Source organism: Sitophilus oryzae, unplaced genomic scaffold (assembly GCF_002938485.1).
Source record: "Sitophilus oryzae breed Bouriz unplaced genomic scaffold, Soryzae_2.0 scaffold_111_pilon_pilon, whole genome shotgun sequence".
Classification (NCBI taxonomy): Eukaryota; Metazoa; Arthropoda; class Insecta; order Coleoptera; family Curculionidae; genus Sitophilus; species Sitophilus oryzae.
The window spans coordinates 3,638,797-3,654,272 of NW_022145749.1; the positions used below are offsets into that span (position 1 = coordinate 3,638,797).

Sequence of the window (15,476 nt, forward strand, 5' to 3'; positions counted from 1 at the left end):
AACGAAACATATTTTCTCTTTACCAATTTTCAAATAAATCCAAAATAACCGAGTTATTTTACTTCCAACATTTCCAAAAAAATGATTTTTTTGCTAAAATTCTGAGAACCACTGGATCTTTACTGGATTTCCTTTATTGTAAATTTAATCTACTACCTAGTATGTTGCCATATTATCAAGAAATTGTGTTTTTCAAGTAAAAACTAAAAAAAAACCAAACCAAACCAAACCAAATTTTTAATTTTTTTTCGCGAAAAAAACTCGTGTTTCTGGGATCGATATGCAGGGTGTCCCAGGCTGAGCGTACATTAGAAGTTTCTAGAGAACTACAACATCTAGATCAGAGATTTTTTGCACATCATTGTTTTACAACGAGATCTATCGATTAAAAATATTTTCAATATGGCGGCACATCCGGAAATACCGGAAGTTGACAGCAACTTTCTTATTTTAAATGGGTGCTCCCATTTTTTATTACACACTTAAATTCTCTGTAAAATTCGACGAATATTGATGTTAAACACTCTATACCTAACATTAACCGTTTTTGAAAATATTTAAAATTTTTGGACGAAAAAAACTGCCTGTCCAAAAAAAATGTATAGCCTAAAAAGTCAAGTTTAGTGATTACCACAGCTACTGTGACATAAAGAGAAGACATGTGGCTATCTATTTCAAAAATTAAATTGTTCAAATGTCATATAATAATGACAGAATCTGTCATGGAATTGAACGACTAAAAAATTATTATAAATCATTTTTTTCAAATGGAAACCCACTTTTCTTATTTCACTAGTGAAAAGGTTTTCCAATTCGTTACTTTTTGAGTATACACGTTCTTATACCTAAAATAAATCGTCTTTAAGTTATTTAAGATTTAGCTTTCTTTGACATTAAGTGCCAGACAATTTATTTCCATCTGTCAGAGAACGAATCTTGTATTTTAGCTCTTTAGTGATATCTAATAGTTGATATTAATAATATACCGTATGATAGAGCAAAGTTGGTTTGGAAATGATGATCGATAACATAAAAAAAACTGTTTTTTGAACTAAGTGTCACAATATGACATGGCCAGATCTATTGTTTTACATCATTTGACATTTAAAGTCATAGGCTACTAGTTAAAATCAAGAAAAATATACGCTTTACAACTAAATCTTAAATAACTTAAAAACAATTTATTTTAGGTATAGGAACATGTATAGTCACAAAGTAAAGAATTGAAAAGCCTTTTCACTAGTGAAATAAAAAAAAGTGGGTTTCCATTTGAAAAAAAAATGGTTTATGATAATTTTTTAATTGCTCAATTCCATGACAGTTGCGGTCATTATTATATGACATTTTCTCCAACAATTTAATTTTTGAAATAGATAGCCACATGTCTTCTCTTTATGGCACAGTGGCTGGGGTATTCACTAAATTTGACGTTTAGGGTATACACATATTTTTCACAGGCAGTTTTTTTCGGCCAAAAATGTTAAATATTTTTTTTCTCAAAAACGGTTTATCTTAGATATACAGGGTGGCGCCTTTCATACGCCACGGAAGTTCCAAGGAAAACGACAGTTTGTATTGAAATGAAATTTTGTGAGCATATGTAGATTAATTCAGAGCACTTTTTAAAAATATAGAGAGTTCTACAGGGTGTCTCCAAAAAAAGTTACATATCAATGATGGGTTTTTTGTAATGGAACACCCTATATATTAATAGATTTTCGGATTCTGGGAGAAAAATAAAAGTGAGTTTTATAAGAGAAGTGTATGACTAAAATGTAAAGTTTTTAACATATTTAACATTTTCTAGAAATAAAGAACAATTTTTAAATTACAATAAAAGCTATCTAAATTAGAATTTACCCGGTATAGCCTAATATGTAGTTAAATTAACTGTTGTACTTTAAATCAAATTAAAACTTGATCCAAAAAGTGATACAGGGTGGGACAAAATTAGTATTGAGCATTGATTACCTTTAAAAGCATGTTACTCTCTTATTTTAAATTGAACACCCAGTATATTATACCGATATTCAATGGAAAATTCATGTCTCTTTAAAATACTCTTAGGTTGCCTACCCATCAAACAAAGATTTTCCTAGATATTTTCATTTACATGATGTGATATGAATAGATCTTTATTATTTGATAAAATCTAGGTGGCTGTGATATGTCTGACGTTACTTCAACATAGCTGTCTAATTAGTCCAACTTTAACAACTAATTATCATTTTGTGTCAGTTAAAAGAAAAAAAATTCTTCAGAAAGAATTAATATGATTTTATTAGTTGGTAAATGCAGTGTGCATTCACCAATTAATAGAATACTTAAATGCTCCTGATTTTATCTAGTCTGGTTTTTTTTATGGCGATATGTTAGACAGTGTTTACAAAACTCGATTAACTAGTGTCGACAACATGAGAGTAATTATTGTAGCTGCTTTTCGAGGTAGAACTCCACATATGCCTTTTAAAATGAAAAGATCCTTTTGAAAAGACAATCATTTTATGCAGTTAACAGGAAAGGAAGCATTTTGAGCATTTGATTTGATCTAGCTAATTTTTCTCGCATAATTATAGGTTTATATCTAGTTTTAATTCTGGAATAATTAAAATATGTTTAAACGTTTATCTTTTTATTGCCCTTGAGTAATTTACTCTACAATCTTTAATTTTTGTTAAATTAACAAAACGTATATCACACAGCCACCTAGATTTTTTAAATTAATAAAGTGTTACAGACGCAAAATCATAAAAATTAAAATATCTGAAAAAATCTTTGTCTGAGGGCTAGGCAACCTAATAATATTTTGAAGATATATAAATTCCTCATTGAAAACCGGAAAAATATACTGGGTGTTCTATTTAAAATAAAGGAGTAACTTGCTTTTAAAAGTGACTAATGTTCTATATTAATTTTGTCTCACCCTGTATAACTTTTCGGGTCAAATTTCAATTTGATTTAACATACAATGGTTACTTTAATTAAATACCAGGCTATACAAGGTCAACTAAAATTTAGGTAGCTGTTATTGCAATTGAAAATTTACTCTTCATTTTAACAAAATGTGAAATATGTCAAAATCCTTAGATTTTTGGTATATGCTTCTTAATAAAACTCACCTTTATTTTTTTCCTAGAATCCGAAAATCAATTAAAATATAGGGTGTTCCATTAGAAAAAACACAACTTTGATGTGTAACTTTTTTTGGGGACACTCTGTATAATTCTATATATTTTTATAAAATGCTTTCAGTTAACCTACATATGCTACCAAAATTTCATTTCGATATAAACTACCGTTCTCCTTGGAGCTTCCGCGACGTATGAGAGCGCCACCCTGTAGACTTTAATATCAAAATTCATAAAATTTTACAGAGAATTTAGGTATTTAATAAAAAATGGGGGCACCCATTTAAAATAAGGAAGTCGCTGTGAACTTCCGGTATTTCCGTAAGTGCCGCCATATTGAAAATATTTTTGATCGATAGATCTCGTTGTGAAACAATGATGTGCAAGAAATCTCCGATCTAGATATTGTAGATCTCTAGAACTCTCTAATGCACGCTCAGCGTACATTAGAAACACAGGGACACCCTGTATACTACCTCTAAAAATATCTGCACTTATTTAAGACTCACCTTGTATAAATAAAGAACGAGACAAAAATATAGTAAAAGAATAGAGTGGATACGACAAAAGACCCAGGTAATAATTATTAAGAAATAGATTTTAGAAATTAGTTCAAATGAGTTGATCAATTAACTTGGCTCGTGTAAACGTACTTTAAGACCTAAATTATCGGAACTTTATTTTAGAACTGACTAATGCATAAATAATATGATTTTAGAAATGACTTAAGAGTTCAGATATACCTGTCTTTTTAAAACTGACTTGTTGCTGCTCTAGTCTCACTGTTGCATATTCATAAAGCATTATATTTTTATGTAAATCAAATCGATCATCATTAAATAAATTTAGAGTAAACCTTATTCTCTTAATAGCTTCGAACAATTTATTTCGTGACCAAGATTGATTTGTTTAGTGTCAGGGGGCAATCATCCCCTATAGTTCGGTGGTGGTAGTTTTCGGAATACGGAAGGTCCGTACAAATGGCATTTATAACACAAAGCAGCTGCTTCCGGTGATGTGCAGTTACACTTGATGTGGCAAAATAAACAATACCGACATTAAGGGTTTACGGGGGCGAGCAGACCTTAATAATTTTTATTTAGGGCATAATAAATATGAGCTTATTTAATATCGCAGATGTGCCGCAGCTGATTTATACATTTTTTGTCCTCCATCATTAGGAATAGTTTTGGCAAATTAAAAAGACTAGCTACCTTGATACAATCTTCTATTTGATATTGAATTTTAATTAAATATATCTGGTGTGAGAGGCCGGGAATAAACATTGAAAAACTTTAAATGAAATAAAAGTTTGTTCTGACGAACTTCCATTGTTCTTTTTTATTTTTTATTTTTTACGCAACTACAACTACGTATGGTTAGCTATTTCACTTTCTCTTATCAAGTAGATACTAAAACTATTTTATATAAATGTAAGAATTATTTATATGAACTACATATCCTAACCTATACAGGGTGCTACAAATTCGAGGTACGAACATCGGTATCTCGGAAACTGTAATAGATACGAACATGGTTAAATTGGGGCAAAGTTGCGTCTTGGGATGTTCGCCAATGCCAATATGTTATTAAAAAAGTTTTAACGATTACCGAATTTTTTGAAAATAAAAACGGATTTTTTTGAAAATAAATGTTATTTGTCCATTTAGGAAACCGAAAAATTAATTGCACTTTATCAGGGCTATCTGATGGTATTTTTAAATTTTGAAATTAGCTAATAGTTTCTGAGATTAGCCCAACTTATTTTTTTTAAGTACGGACCTACGTTTTTTTTCAGATTTTGAAAGGAGCAGATGATTAAAGCTCTTTAGTTTTAATCATCTGCTGATGATGCTAACATGGTTAGCGAAACGCGTGTCCAGTGCAAAAATAAAGTGTATATTTAGGGTATTGTGGTGAATTAGCGTTCAATTTTGCTGTTGTAACACCAAAGGTTTTAACTCTCAACTGTAAAAATAACCCTTCTTCACTGATTATGTTTTTTCATATGCGATTTTATATTATTGTTAAGGGGTGCATAAAACCATTTTATACAAACTAAAATACTCATATAATTTGGTTTCATCATGAAGTGTTTCACAGAAATCCTTATAATCCGGTCGACATTGATTTTGAAAATAGAATCTTCAAAATCTTTTATTTGAGGTTATAAAATATACGGTTAAATATATAAGATTTAAGATTACATTGTACTATTAAATATAGAAACGTTAAAAAAGAAATAGCAAATAAAAAACTAATAAAAGAAATAACCTAATATAGAACAAACATTATTTCATAAACACACAAATTATCATTTTTGTATTATTTATCTAATTCTTCATCTGAGTTACTGTCTTTCATAGCTGAATCATAAACGATTATTTATTAGACTTGATTTTCTTTGTCCGTTTCCACGTCAGGTATACTTTGGCGTTGAATTAACTCTTGGGCTTCCTTAAGTAATGCAGGTTGGGTATGCATGATAGGTCGCAATTCGTTTTCGTCTAACTGCCATCCGAAGTCAGTAAAAGATAACTGTTTTGTTAGGCGTACATTTTTATATTTATAAGCTTGTAAGTGACTCCAAGGCAGTACTGTCTCAATGAGTAGTTCTTGTCTGGTAGCAGCAATCAAATCTTTTAATTGAGGTTATAAAATATACGTCTAAATATATAAGATTTAAGATTACATTGTACTATTAAATATAGAAACGTTAAAAAAGAAATAGCAAGTAAAAAACTAATAAAAGAAATAACCTAATATAGAACAAACATTATTTCATAAACAAACAAATTATTTTTGTATTATTTATCTAATTCTTCATCTGAGTTACTGTCTTTCATAGCTGAATCATAAACGATTATTTTCTCGACTTGATTTTCTTTGTCCGTTTCCACGTCAGGTATACTTTGGCGTTGAATTAACTCTTGGGCTTCACTTGGTAATGCAGGTTGGGTATGCATGATAGGTCGCAATTCGTTTTCGTCTAACTGCCATCCGAAGTCAGTAAAAGATAACTGTTTTGTTAGGCGTACATTTTTATATTTATAAGATTGTAAGTGACTCCAAGGCAGTACTGTCTCATGAGTAGTTCTTGTCTAGTAGCAGCCGGGCAGAATCATATTCTTATAACTGCCACCATTTATGTGCTCTAGCCTCACCCACCGTTTTGCTTACCGGATCGTTATAAATAATTCTAATGGTTAATAGTTCTAGTTGAAGAAACAACTCCGTAAATTTTTCATGAGCTCCAAATTAAGATTAAAAACATTATATAGTTGATTATGCTGCAACAAAGCAAATCCTCGACCTTTTAACTAGTAAACAAAATCCGAGCAAACTAGTTAATTAGTAATTAACTGATAGTCCAAACGGCCTTTATGTCTTATGTACCCACTCCCTCTTTCGGATTTGAGTCACTTCTTCCTCGTCAAGAGCTACATGAATAATAGATAATTCCCCGTCTGTAAAATTACTCATTTTGCAAAATTTCAAAGAAAACCACTATAATAAACTAAATTGGATGACAGTATTCTTGACTGTTATATCATAGATTGAATAAGACTGAGACAACGGCTACAGAGACTTCACTAACGTGTGTGAATAGCCAACAATTATTGTTTATTAAGCTTCATTAAGAACCTCAATTAGTGGAATAAATTAGTGCTTTAATTAGCGTAGAAGTTGGTACTTTTAATTTCAATGTAGCATTCAGTACCTCAAAATTAGTGGTAGGCATTTTCAATTAAGCTTCATCCAGAACCGCGCAATTAGTGGAATAAATTAGTGGTTTCAATAATTAGCGTAGAAGACTGTTTTTGTAATTTGAATATAAGCATTCAGAACGTCAAAATTAGTGGTAGGAATTTTCAATTAGTGGAAAAAGTTAACAAACTTTTAACTTTTCCACTAATTATACTTTAAAATTTGCGACGAATGTCATTTTGGCTTTTGATTAATTCACAGGTCTGCGATGGAAAAATTGTCTGAATTATTACCAGTGATTTTTGTAGTATTTTTAGCGTTGATTGCGGTAAAAATAGTAAAAAAATTCCACCACCAATTCCAGTTTTCTTACAAATTGCATAGCCACTATAGGCTAGTTTGCTTATTTTTTAAATATACTAGCCCTTTTTAATTCAAGAACGGTAGAAATATTATCAAATAATTTTTATATTTGATGTATAAATACTGCAAGAAATTAAATAAAAACAGAAAATAATTTTGCTTTTGCAATAAGCATTCTATTTTTCACTGGAGAGCTGTAATAATATGCAATATGTGGCGATTTAAAGTAATTTTCATGTTGCTTGGACAACAAAGTGGCTACACAGTTTCCTTGCTTTCTTCGCGAGTGGGTTAGTCCCAAAAAGAATGGCCAATGAGAAAAACTTTGTCGGCTGGAGATAAAAATGTTGTTAGGGAGAGCCTTGTAGATCCTAATAAGATATTACTACCGCCATTCCATATTAAATTGGGATTAATGAAACAATTCGTGAAGGCATTACCAAAAGAAGAAAATTGTTTTACATATCATTGTGGGCAATTTACTGGTTTATCCGAGGCGAAACTAAAAGCAGGCGTATTTATTGGACCTGACATCAGGAAACTGATGAGGAATGCTATCTATATATATCTATATAACAATAAGTTTTTAAAATATAATTCTTAGGGTTTTAGTTTTTATTTAACATTAAGGAGTATTTCTTTACATTCATACAACGAAATACTAAAAAAAATCATTTAATTCAAAAGTCTTTACAAAACCGCTTTCGCTTGACATCAATACTTCTTTTAGTGCCGTTCTTGCTGTGGGTACGCTCTTTTTAACATCCAGCAGTAATCTGCTATCATATTGACATTCCATCTTCCTTGATATCTTCTTTTTCTTTGATGTGTTGATGAAATATTTCTCCCTGTTCTTCAATGACATCACCAAGGAAAGTAGTCCAGATGAGAGTGGAGAAAATGGATTTTAATGCTCATGTTGCAGTTTAATTTCCGAAAATTGTCCAGCATTGTATCAATGATCGCTTGGTAGTTGAGGTTTTTTTATTTCCCAGAAAATTTATGACGACTTGATTGAAGGATAGCATTCCTCATCAGTTTCCTGATGTCAGGTCCAATAAATACGCCTGCTTTTAGTTTCGCCTCGGATAAACCAGTAAATTGCCCACAATGATATGTAAAACAATTTCCTTCTTTTGGTAATGCCTTCACGAATTGATTTTTTTTCACAGAGTAGGATCTTTTGAATACCGTATGATCGAGAAAAAACGGCGTCAACGATGGCTATGAAATGAAGATCGCTGTCATTTTATATGTAAATTTATATGAGCAATGTCATCGATCGTCATTTCCTAGCCAACTGGACGCCATTTTTTTCGATCATACGGTATTTAGCTAATAAAACAATAAACTTTTGATTTCTAACCAAAATTTTTCTTGACGGGTGATAATCAAAGGCCAAAATGACATTCCTCGCAAATTTTGAAGTATAATTAGTGGAAAAGTCAAAAGTTTGTTAACTTTTTCCACTAACTGAAAATTACTACCACTAATTATGACGTTCTGAATGCTTACATTAAAATTAGGTGAACAAACTTCTACGACTAACTGAAACTACTAATTTATTCCACTGCTTTAGTAGAAAAATTTATCAAACTTTTAACTTTTCCACTAATTATACTTCAAAATTTGCGAGAAATTTCATTTTGGCATTAGATTTTAGGATATTCTATTAATTTTAATTGTGTTTTTTTAAACATGATCTGAAACTAACAGGTATTAAATGTAATTGAAACCACTAATTTATTCCACGAATTGCGAGGTTCTGAATGAAGCTTTAAACTCAATTACATACTACATTAGTCAATTACATACAATGGACGTTCAAAGTAACTTTAAACATAATCTTATTTCTTTATGACGCTTATATTTACTATTTTTTGTTTTGTTGCAGGGGCTGGTGGGTTATATACTGCTCACTCTTTGTCATGGTCCAGAGTAAAAGAACAAAACTCCAATGGAATTATGCACGCAAAGGTATGGGTTCCAGAAGATCCAAGAACCAACAAAGAAGGATCTAGTTCGTCATTTATTTCTGATTAAGTCTGATCGAAAGTATCCTTATTATCAGTTATGTCTCTAGTCATTGTAAATATGAATTTAGGGTGCTCATTATAAATAAGTTGAAATACTACATCCATTGTACATATTTTAAACATACAATTAGTATAGCGCAGTTTTGTACAGATAGTATTTTATCTAGGAATATATTGTACAAATAATAATTATGTCTACTTTAGTTGTGATTAATATTTAATTATTATGACATGTGACAAATTTCAGTTTTACTAACCATCTAAATCACAATAGCACAATTCAAAAAGCTAGGTATTAAAAATTAGCGGTAAAATTACTTATTATTCTTAGATCTCATAAACTTCGTTATTATTTATATCTTTAAATAGACAATACTGGAATGGTTTCTGAACTAAATATGGATTTCTGCTGAACTTAAAATAGCATGGCCAGAGAAGCTTAAATCTTAAAAACATATAGATTATAAAAATAATGATTTTGACAGAAGACATCCAAAAATACAAAGGAGTTATAATACAGATTATTTACCTGTGCATTAAAATGAGAGCGGAATAATTCATGACAGTGACATCAGCTGTCAATGAATCTTTGGGTGGATATACATTACATGGACATTACATATTAAATTTTACAACTAAAAAGAGCATACACAATACTATTTAATTATTAATGGCTAAAAAAACAGAAAAAAAAATATACACACTGAACTAACTATAATTTGTTTATAATATGCAAAAAATCTTTAACTTTGTTCATAATTACTAATAGGCTTGAAAATATCTTTAAATTTAAAATTAATCAAATCTGACAATTTTTTAACAGTTGCTGTTAGTTATGAGTAGCTGTTATAAATTATTGTGTCTATATGTAAAATGTCAATGCATCTAAAATTAGTCTTTTGATGTGCCTAAACATGTTTTTTTTTTATTAATATTGAATTTTAAATTATATAGAACGATACAAATTCAAATTGATTTACTTACTATTTATGAAAAGTCATATTCATAAAATCATCCACAATATTCCGAAACACAACTTCTGTAACACTTTTGACGCATGTTTCTCTAAACATAAATAAGAACACTATAACAAAGCTATTTTAGCTTAACGAATTGTGTATTTATTCATTACATTTGAAATAACTGAAATAACTAGGAATAACCGAATTATGATTTTTCTACTTATATTTTATTATAATTATACGCTTTAATATAGTCTAGTCAGTTCCTTGTACCTACGTATATTTGTTATTTTTTAATTGGTTTGTAATATAATATATTCGTTTTTTAAAAAAATACTGCTGTTTGATTTTTTAAAAACATTTTCAGAGATACAGATGATTCAAAAATATATACAAGGTGGCGCACCCCATTCTCCTCGGTTGATTATACAAAAACGGAAATATGTAGAAACAAAATATTTTATGAGTATATGTGGGGAGGCAATGTGGGGGCACAATTTAAAATTATTTCGAAATATACAAGGTGTTTCAGAACTAAGATCCATACTAAAGTTATGCTTTTTTTTCTTATGGAACACCCGGTATTTTATTTCATTTTTGGATTCTTGGGCCCAAAAAAATGTATTTATTATAAATGTTAAATATGTTTAAAATCTTTGGTGTTTGAGATATTTAAAGATATTTAAATATGCATGCTACAATAGAATAGATTATTAACTTACATTACTTTTCAGAATTAATTCTTGTGCTGAGTTTAAAGGTGGGGAAATAAACTTTACTCTAAAAAGTTATTGCTTCTTTAAATTTATCCAGGGGTACCAAAAATAGCTGATCAATTTTAAGGATTTATTTTATATAAAAACTTTGTTATTTCAAATGCAACACTCTGTATTTTTTAAAACAAATCGAAGCAGATTCAAATGCTCTTTCAAACTATATTAGGGTTTCCTATACCTATCTAGCTCAGATTTTGAATAAATAGCGATTTTTCAATAAAATGGCAATCAAGATGGCTGGTATCGCCATGGCAATTTTTTAGTGACAGTTAGATATGACAGTTAGTAACTATTTTCAAAATCTACATTAGTTTATGGACATTATTATTTACGTTTATAACAGTTTACTTAAATTTGCCTACAATAGTTTAATAAGTAAATATGCATTATTTTATCAGAAAAATAAAGCTGTATCTGCTAGTGGAACGAATGGATATGTTACTAGTGATTTTATTTTGTAAGGAAAATTGCTTCTTGGCCTCAAGGGCTTATGTTCAAAGATATCCAAATAGAAATCTTCCTGATAAGCGTTCCTTTGAAAAACTACTTGTCCTACTTCGCAATGCTGGTTTTTAAAAAATCTATTAGGCAGAAACCTGTCGTTGGAAATGAAGAAAATGAATTTGCCGTAATTGGTTCTTTTATAGAAAATCCATATGCCTATCTACAAGGCATAGTAAAATAAATCAAAGAACTACTTCTTTTGAAAATAGCTACTAACTCTCACTAGAAAATTGCCATGGCGACACAAGCTATCTTGGTAGCAATTTTATTGAAAAATTGCTCTTTATTCAAAATCTGAGCTAGATGGTATAGGAAGCCCTAATATAGTTTGAGAGAGCATTTGAGTCGGCTTTGATTTATTTAAAAAAATACAGGGTGTTGTATTTGAAATAACAAAGTTTTTATGTAAAATAAATATTTAAAATAGACCAACAATTTTTGATGCGTCTGTATACATTAAACAAAGCAATCAAATTTTTCAGTAAAGTTTATTTCTTTGGCTTAAAAGTCAGCACAATAATTAATTCTGAAAAGCAATGTACAGGGTGTTGACAATCTTTTTTATTATAGCATGCATATTTATATATCTTCAAATATCTCAAAAACCAAAGTATTTAAACATATTAAACCCTTATAATAAATACCTTATTTTATGCCCAAGAATCCAAAAATGAAATAAAATATCGGGTGTTCCATAAGAAAAAAATATAACTTTGGTATGGATCTTAGTTCTGACACACCCTGTACATTTAAAAATAAAATTTTAAATTATGAACATTACCTGTCTACATCTACCCATAAAAAATTTGTTTCCACATCTTTCCGTTTTCGTGTAATCAAACGAGGCGAATGAGGTGCGCCACCCTGTATATTTTTACATTAGGTAAATGTAAACTTTTTTAAATTAAATGCCTTATATTTATTTCGCTCGGTAAATTTATACTGACAAGAGCTTAACAAAGCATGAAGTTTCATTAAAGATGTGTTGATATTGCCACTCTGTATACAGGGTGTTCCAGACTGAGCGTGCATTAGGAGCTTCTATAGAACTACAATATCTAGATCGGAGATTTTTTTACATCTAGCTTCCTTAGACAGTGCCAAACCATCAGAGAGTTTTTTTTCTGGCAAAAAACTAAAACTTTATAAAGTGTATTTATAAAAAATATACCTCGTATTTTAGTGATATCTAATGGCAATATAACATGGTCAGCGATAGAGTTTTACATCGCTTGACGTTTAAAGTCATAGGCTACTGGTTAAAAACCAGAAAAATATACCCTTTAAAACTAAATCCTAAAAAACTCAAAAACGATTTATTTTAGATATAGGAACATGTATAATCAAAAAGGAAGGAATTAAAAACCCTTTTCACTAGAGAAATAAAAAAGTTGGTTTCGATTTGAAAAAAATTATTTATAATAATTTTTTAACCTCCCGATTCCGTAACAGCTAGGGCCAATATTATGTGACATTCAAACAATTTAATTTTTGAAATAGATAACCACATGTCTTCTCTTTATGTCACAGTGTCTGTGGTAGTCACTAAATTTGACGTTTAGGCTATACAATTTTTTTGACAGGCAGTTTTTCCCCCAAAAATTTTAAATATTTTTTTTCTCAAAAACGGATAATGTTGGGTATAGAGTGTTTGATATAAAAATTCATAAAATTATATAGAGAATTTAAATATTTAATAAAAATGGAGGTACCCATTTAAAATAAGAAAGTTGCTGTCAACTTCCGGTATTTGCGGAAGTACCTACAGCCATATTGAAAATATTTTTAATAGATAATAGATACAAAATATTTTTGATATACCTCATTGTGAGGTGCAAAAAATCTCTGATCTAGGTCTTGTAGTTCTCTACAAACTTCTAATGCACGCTCAACCTGGGACTGGGACACCCCGTATATCGGGGGGTGTCTCAGTGATGGAATGACATGTAAATTTTCTTGGGAGTTGGCAGTACATGTATATTTTTTACCCAAGTTAGACAACTCTCGGCATATAGGAGTTTTTATGATGATCTATGTAATATTTGTTTTCGTAAATTACAATTTTTTTCACCATATACCGGGTGCGTCTCAAAAGTGGCTATATAACTTTTTTATTTTTTTCAGTTAAAAAAACGAGATTTGGTATGTTAATATATGACATAAATTAGGATTGATTGACGTATTCAATTGTTTTCGGTCACTTCCTGTTTCACCGGAAATGACTACAACTTTTGATTTTTAAATGGCACCCTCGGTATTTTTTTACTTTATTCGATACAAAAAAAAAACACTTTGAATACACTGACATATCATATGTCAACTTTTGACATTTTCGCATATGGTTTATTATATTTGAAATTATAACTTGCGGTTCGTTACGAAAATTTGACTCGAAATACCAAGTGTGTGGTATCAAATTATTCGTAAAAAAATACTTTATCCAAATATACTAATGAGCCACCCTCGTTCCATTTGAAAAAATTGAGATATGATTAAAAATACGATTTGAGCATTTTCTAACTGGCCAGGACATGACACTAAAAGCTCCCAAGCCACTTCGACACTTTCCAAGGCTCCTTGATTAAGGATTAGTGTATTTAACGTTTCCTAATACCTTTTTTCTATTTGTACAGGGTTTTATTTTATGGTACGCATTTCTGGTGCCATTTTGTTTATTGTATCTGACATTTGGGCCACGTTTGTCCCTACAATATACACGTTGAATAACGGAGGAATCTCCTGAATATACAGCATTTTCCGATCCTGTCTGGGTGGAGACGTTTTAATCACGATCCAGTTCCAGCAGTTCACCACAACCAGCTTGTGACCAGAACGGATTTAAAAGGCCAGATCATTTCTTTTTATATAATTTAAGTTCACTTTAATGCTTCAAGCCCTTCAGGCATATTAGATATTTTATTACTTTAGAGTCACTTTGAAATATTTTATTCATGTTATGCATATTTCTGATATATACATAGTACGGTTTTTTTTAATATAAAGAGTCCCTATATTTTGGTACCAAGATCGCCAGACTTTTTGCGGTATAATTAATAAAATATTAATATTCAGAAGCGTGCAGATTTAACTACCATCTTGAGTGATCTATTTTAATACATACTATTTACCAACAAACATTTTCAAACATCAAATTATTCATAGTCTTATTTTATTCTAATTAACATTTAATTATTAATTATACTTAGTTGTTAGTTTATCTCAGCGTTTCATTTGTGTAATTCCTAAAATAAATAATACCTATATTCTGAGTTGATTTCTCAGTTCTCAACTTAGAAGTTTTTGAAAGTAAATGGAAAACTGAGTGGCGCCCAGTATATTATAAAGACGTAATTATCACAATTTAATTTTCACTAGCTTACGACCCATTGCTCACCGGCGAACAGCTCCGTCGCATAGTATTAGTTGTTTTAATATTTTTTCTAAAAGAAAATTCTTATAAAAAAAACATTCCATCATTTTTTATAACTTCTAATGCTACAAAATAGCGTCCAACGATGTGGGGGCCTTGAGAATTTAAATTAAAAAATAAAATTGTTTTACATCTTGTTTTTTTTTTACGTCTTTATAATTTGGTTTATTATTTTTGCTGAGATAAACTAGACTATTTAATATTAACTTTGCTTAAAACGTATCTATTTTTATCGATTCAGTTCTGGACTTTAATTTCATATTTTTCCTTTTGCAAAAACAGGTATATTGTATTTTTTCCTCGGTATCTGGTACTATTTTTCTATATTTTTGGTATGGTATAGCTGTGATCTAAGTTATTCTGACGGTGAAATTGCTGTGGTTTTTTTCTTTTCTCTATTTCTATTTCTAGTTTTTTCTGTCTATATTCTGTCTATTTTTCTATATATAAAATCTGCATAAAATTATCAATTACAAATTGTTTATCTAAAATTTTAACTAAATTTATAGATATTTTCATCGCGTATTGTTTACCAGTTTTTTATTTCATACCAAATAGTTTTTTTATAT

At 29.9% G+C, this 15,476-nt stretch overlaps 1 protein-coding gene across 1 annotated transcript in view; it reads left to right on the top strand.

Annotated features, from left to right (window-relative positions):
- Positions 1-10,458, top strand: part of LOC115884067 (pancreas transcription factor 1 subunit alpha-like) — a 30,725-nt gene extending 20,267 nt beyond the window's left edge. The window contains exon 3 of the mRNA XM_030902527.1: positions 9,094-10,458. Within this exon, the coding sequence (XP_030758387.1) occupies positions 9,094-9,242 (149 nt within the window). The 3' untranslated portion in view covers positions 9,243-10,458. The remainder of the gene's footprint in view (positions 1-9,093) is intronic.
- Positions 10,459-15,476: the final 5,018 nt, after the last annotated feature.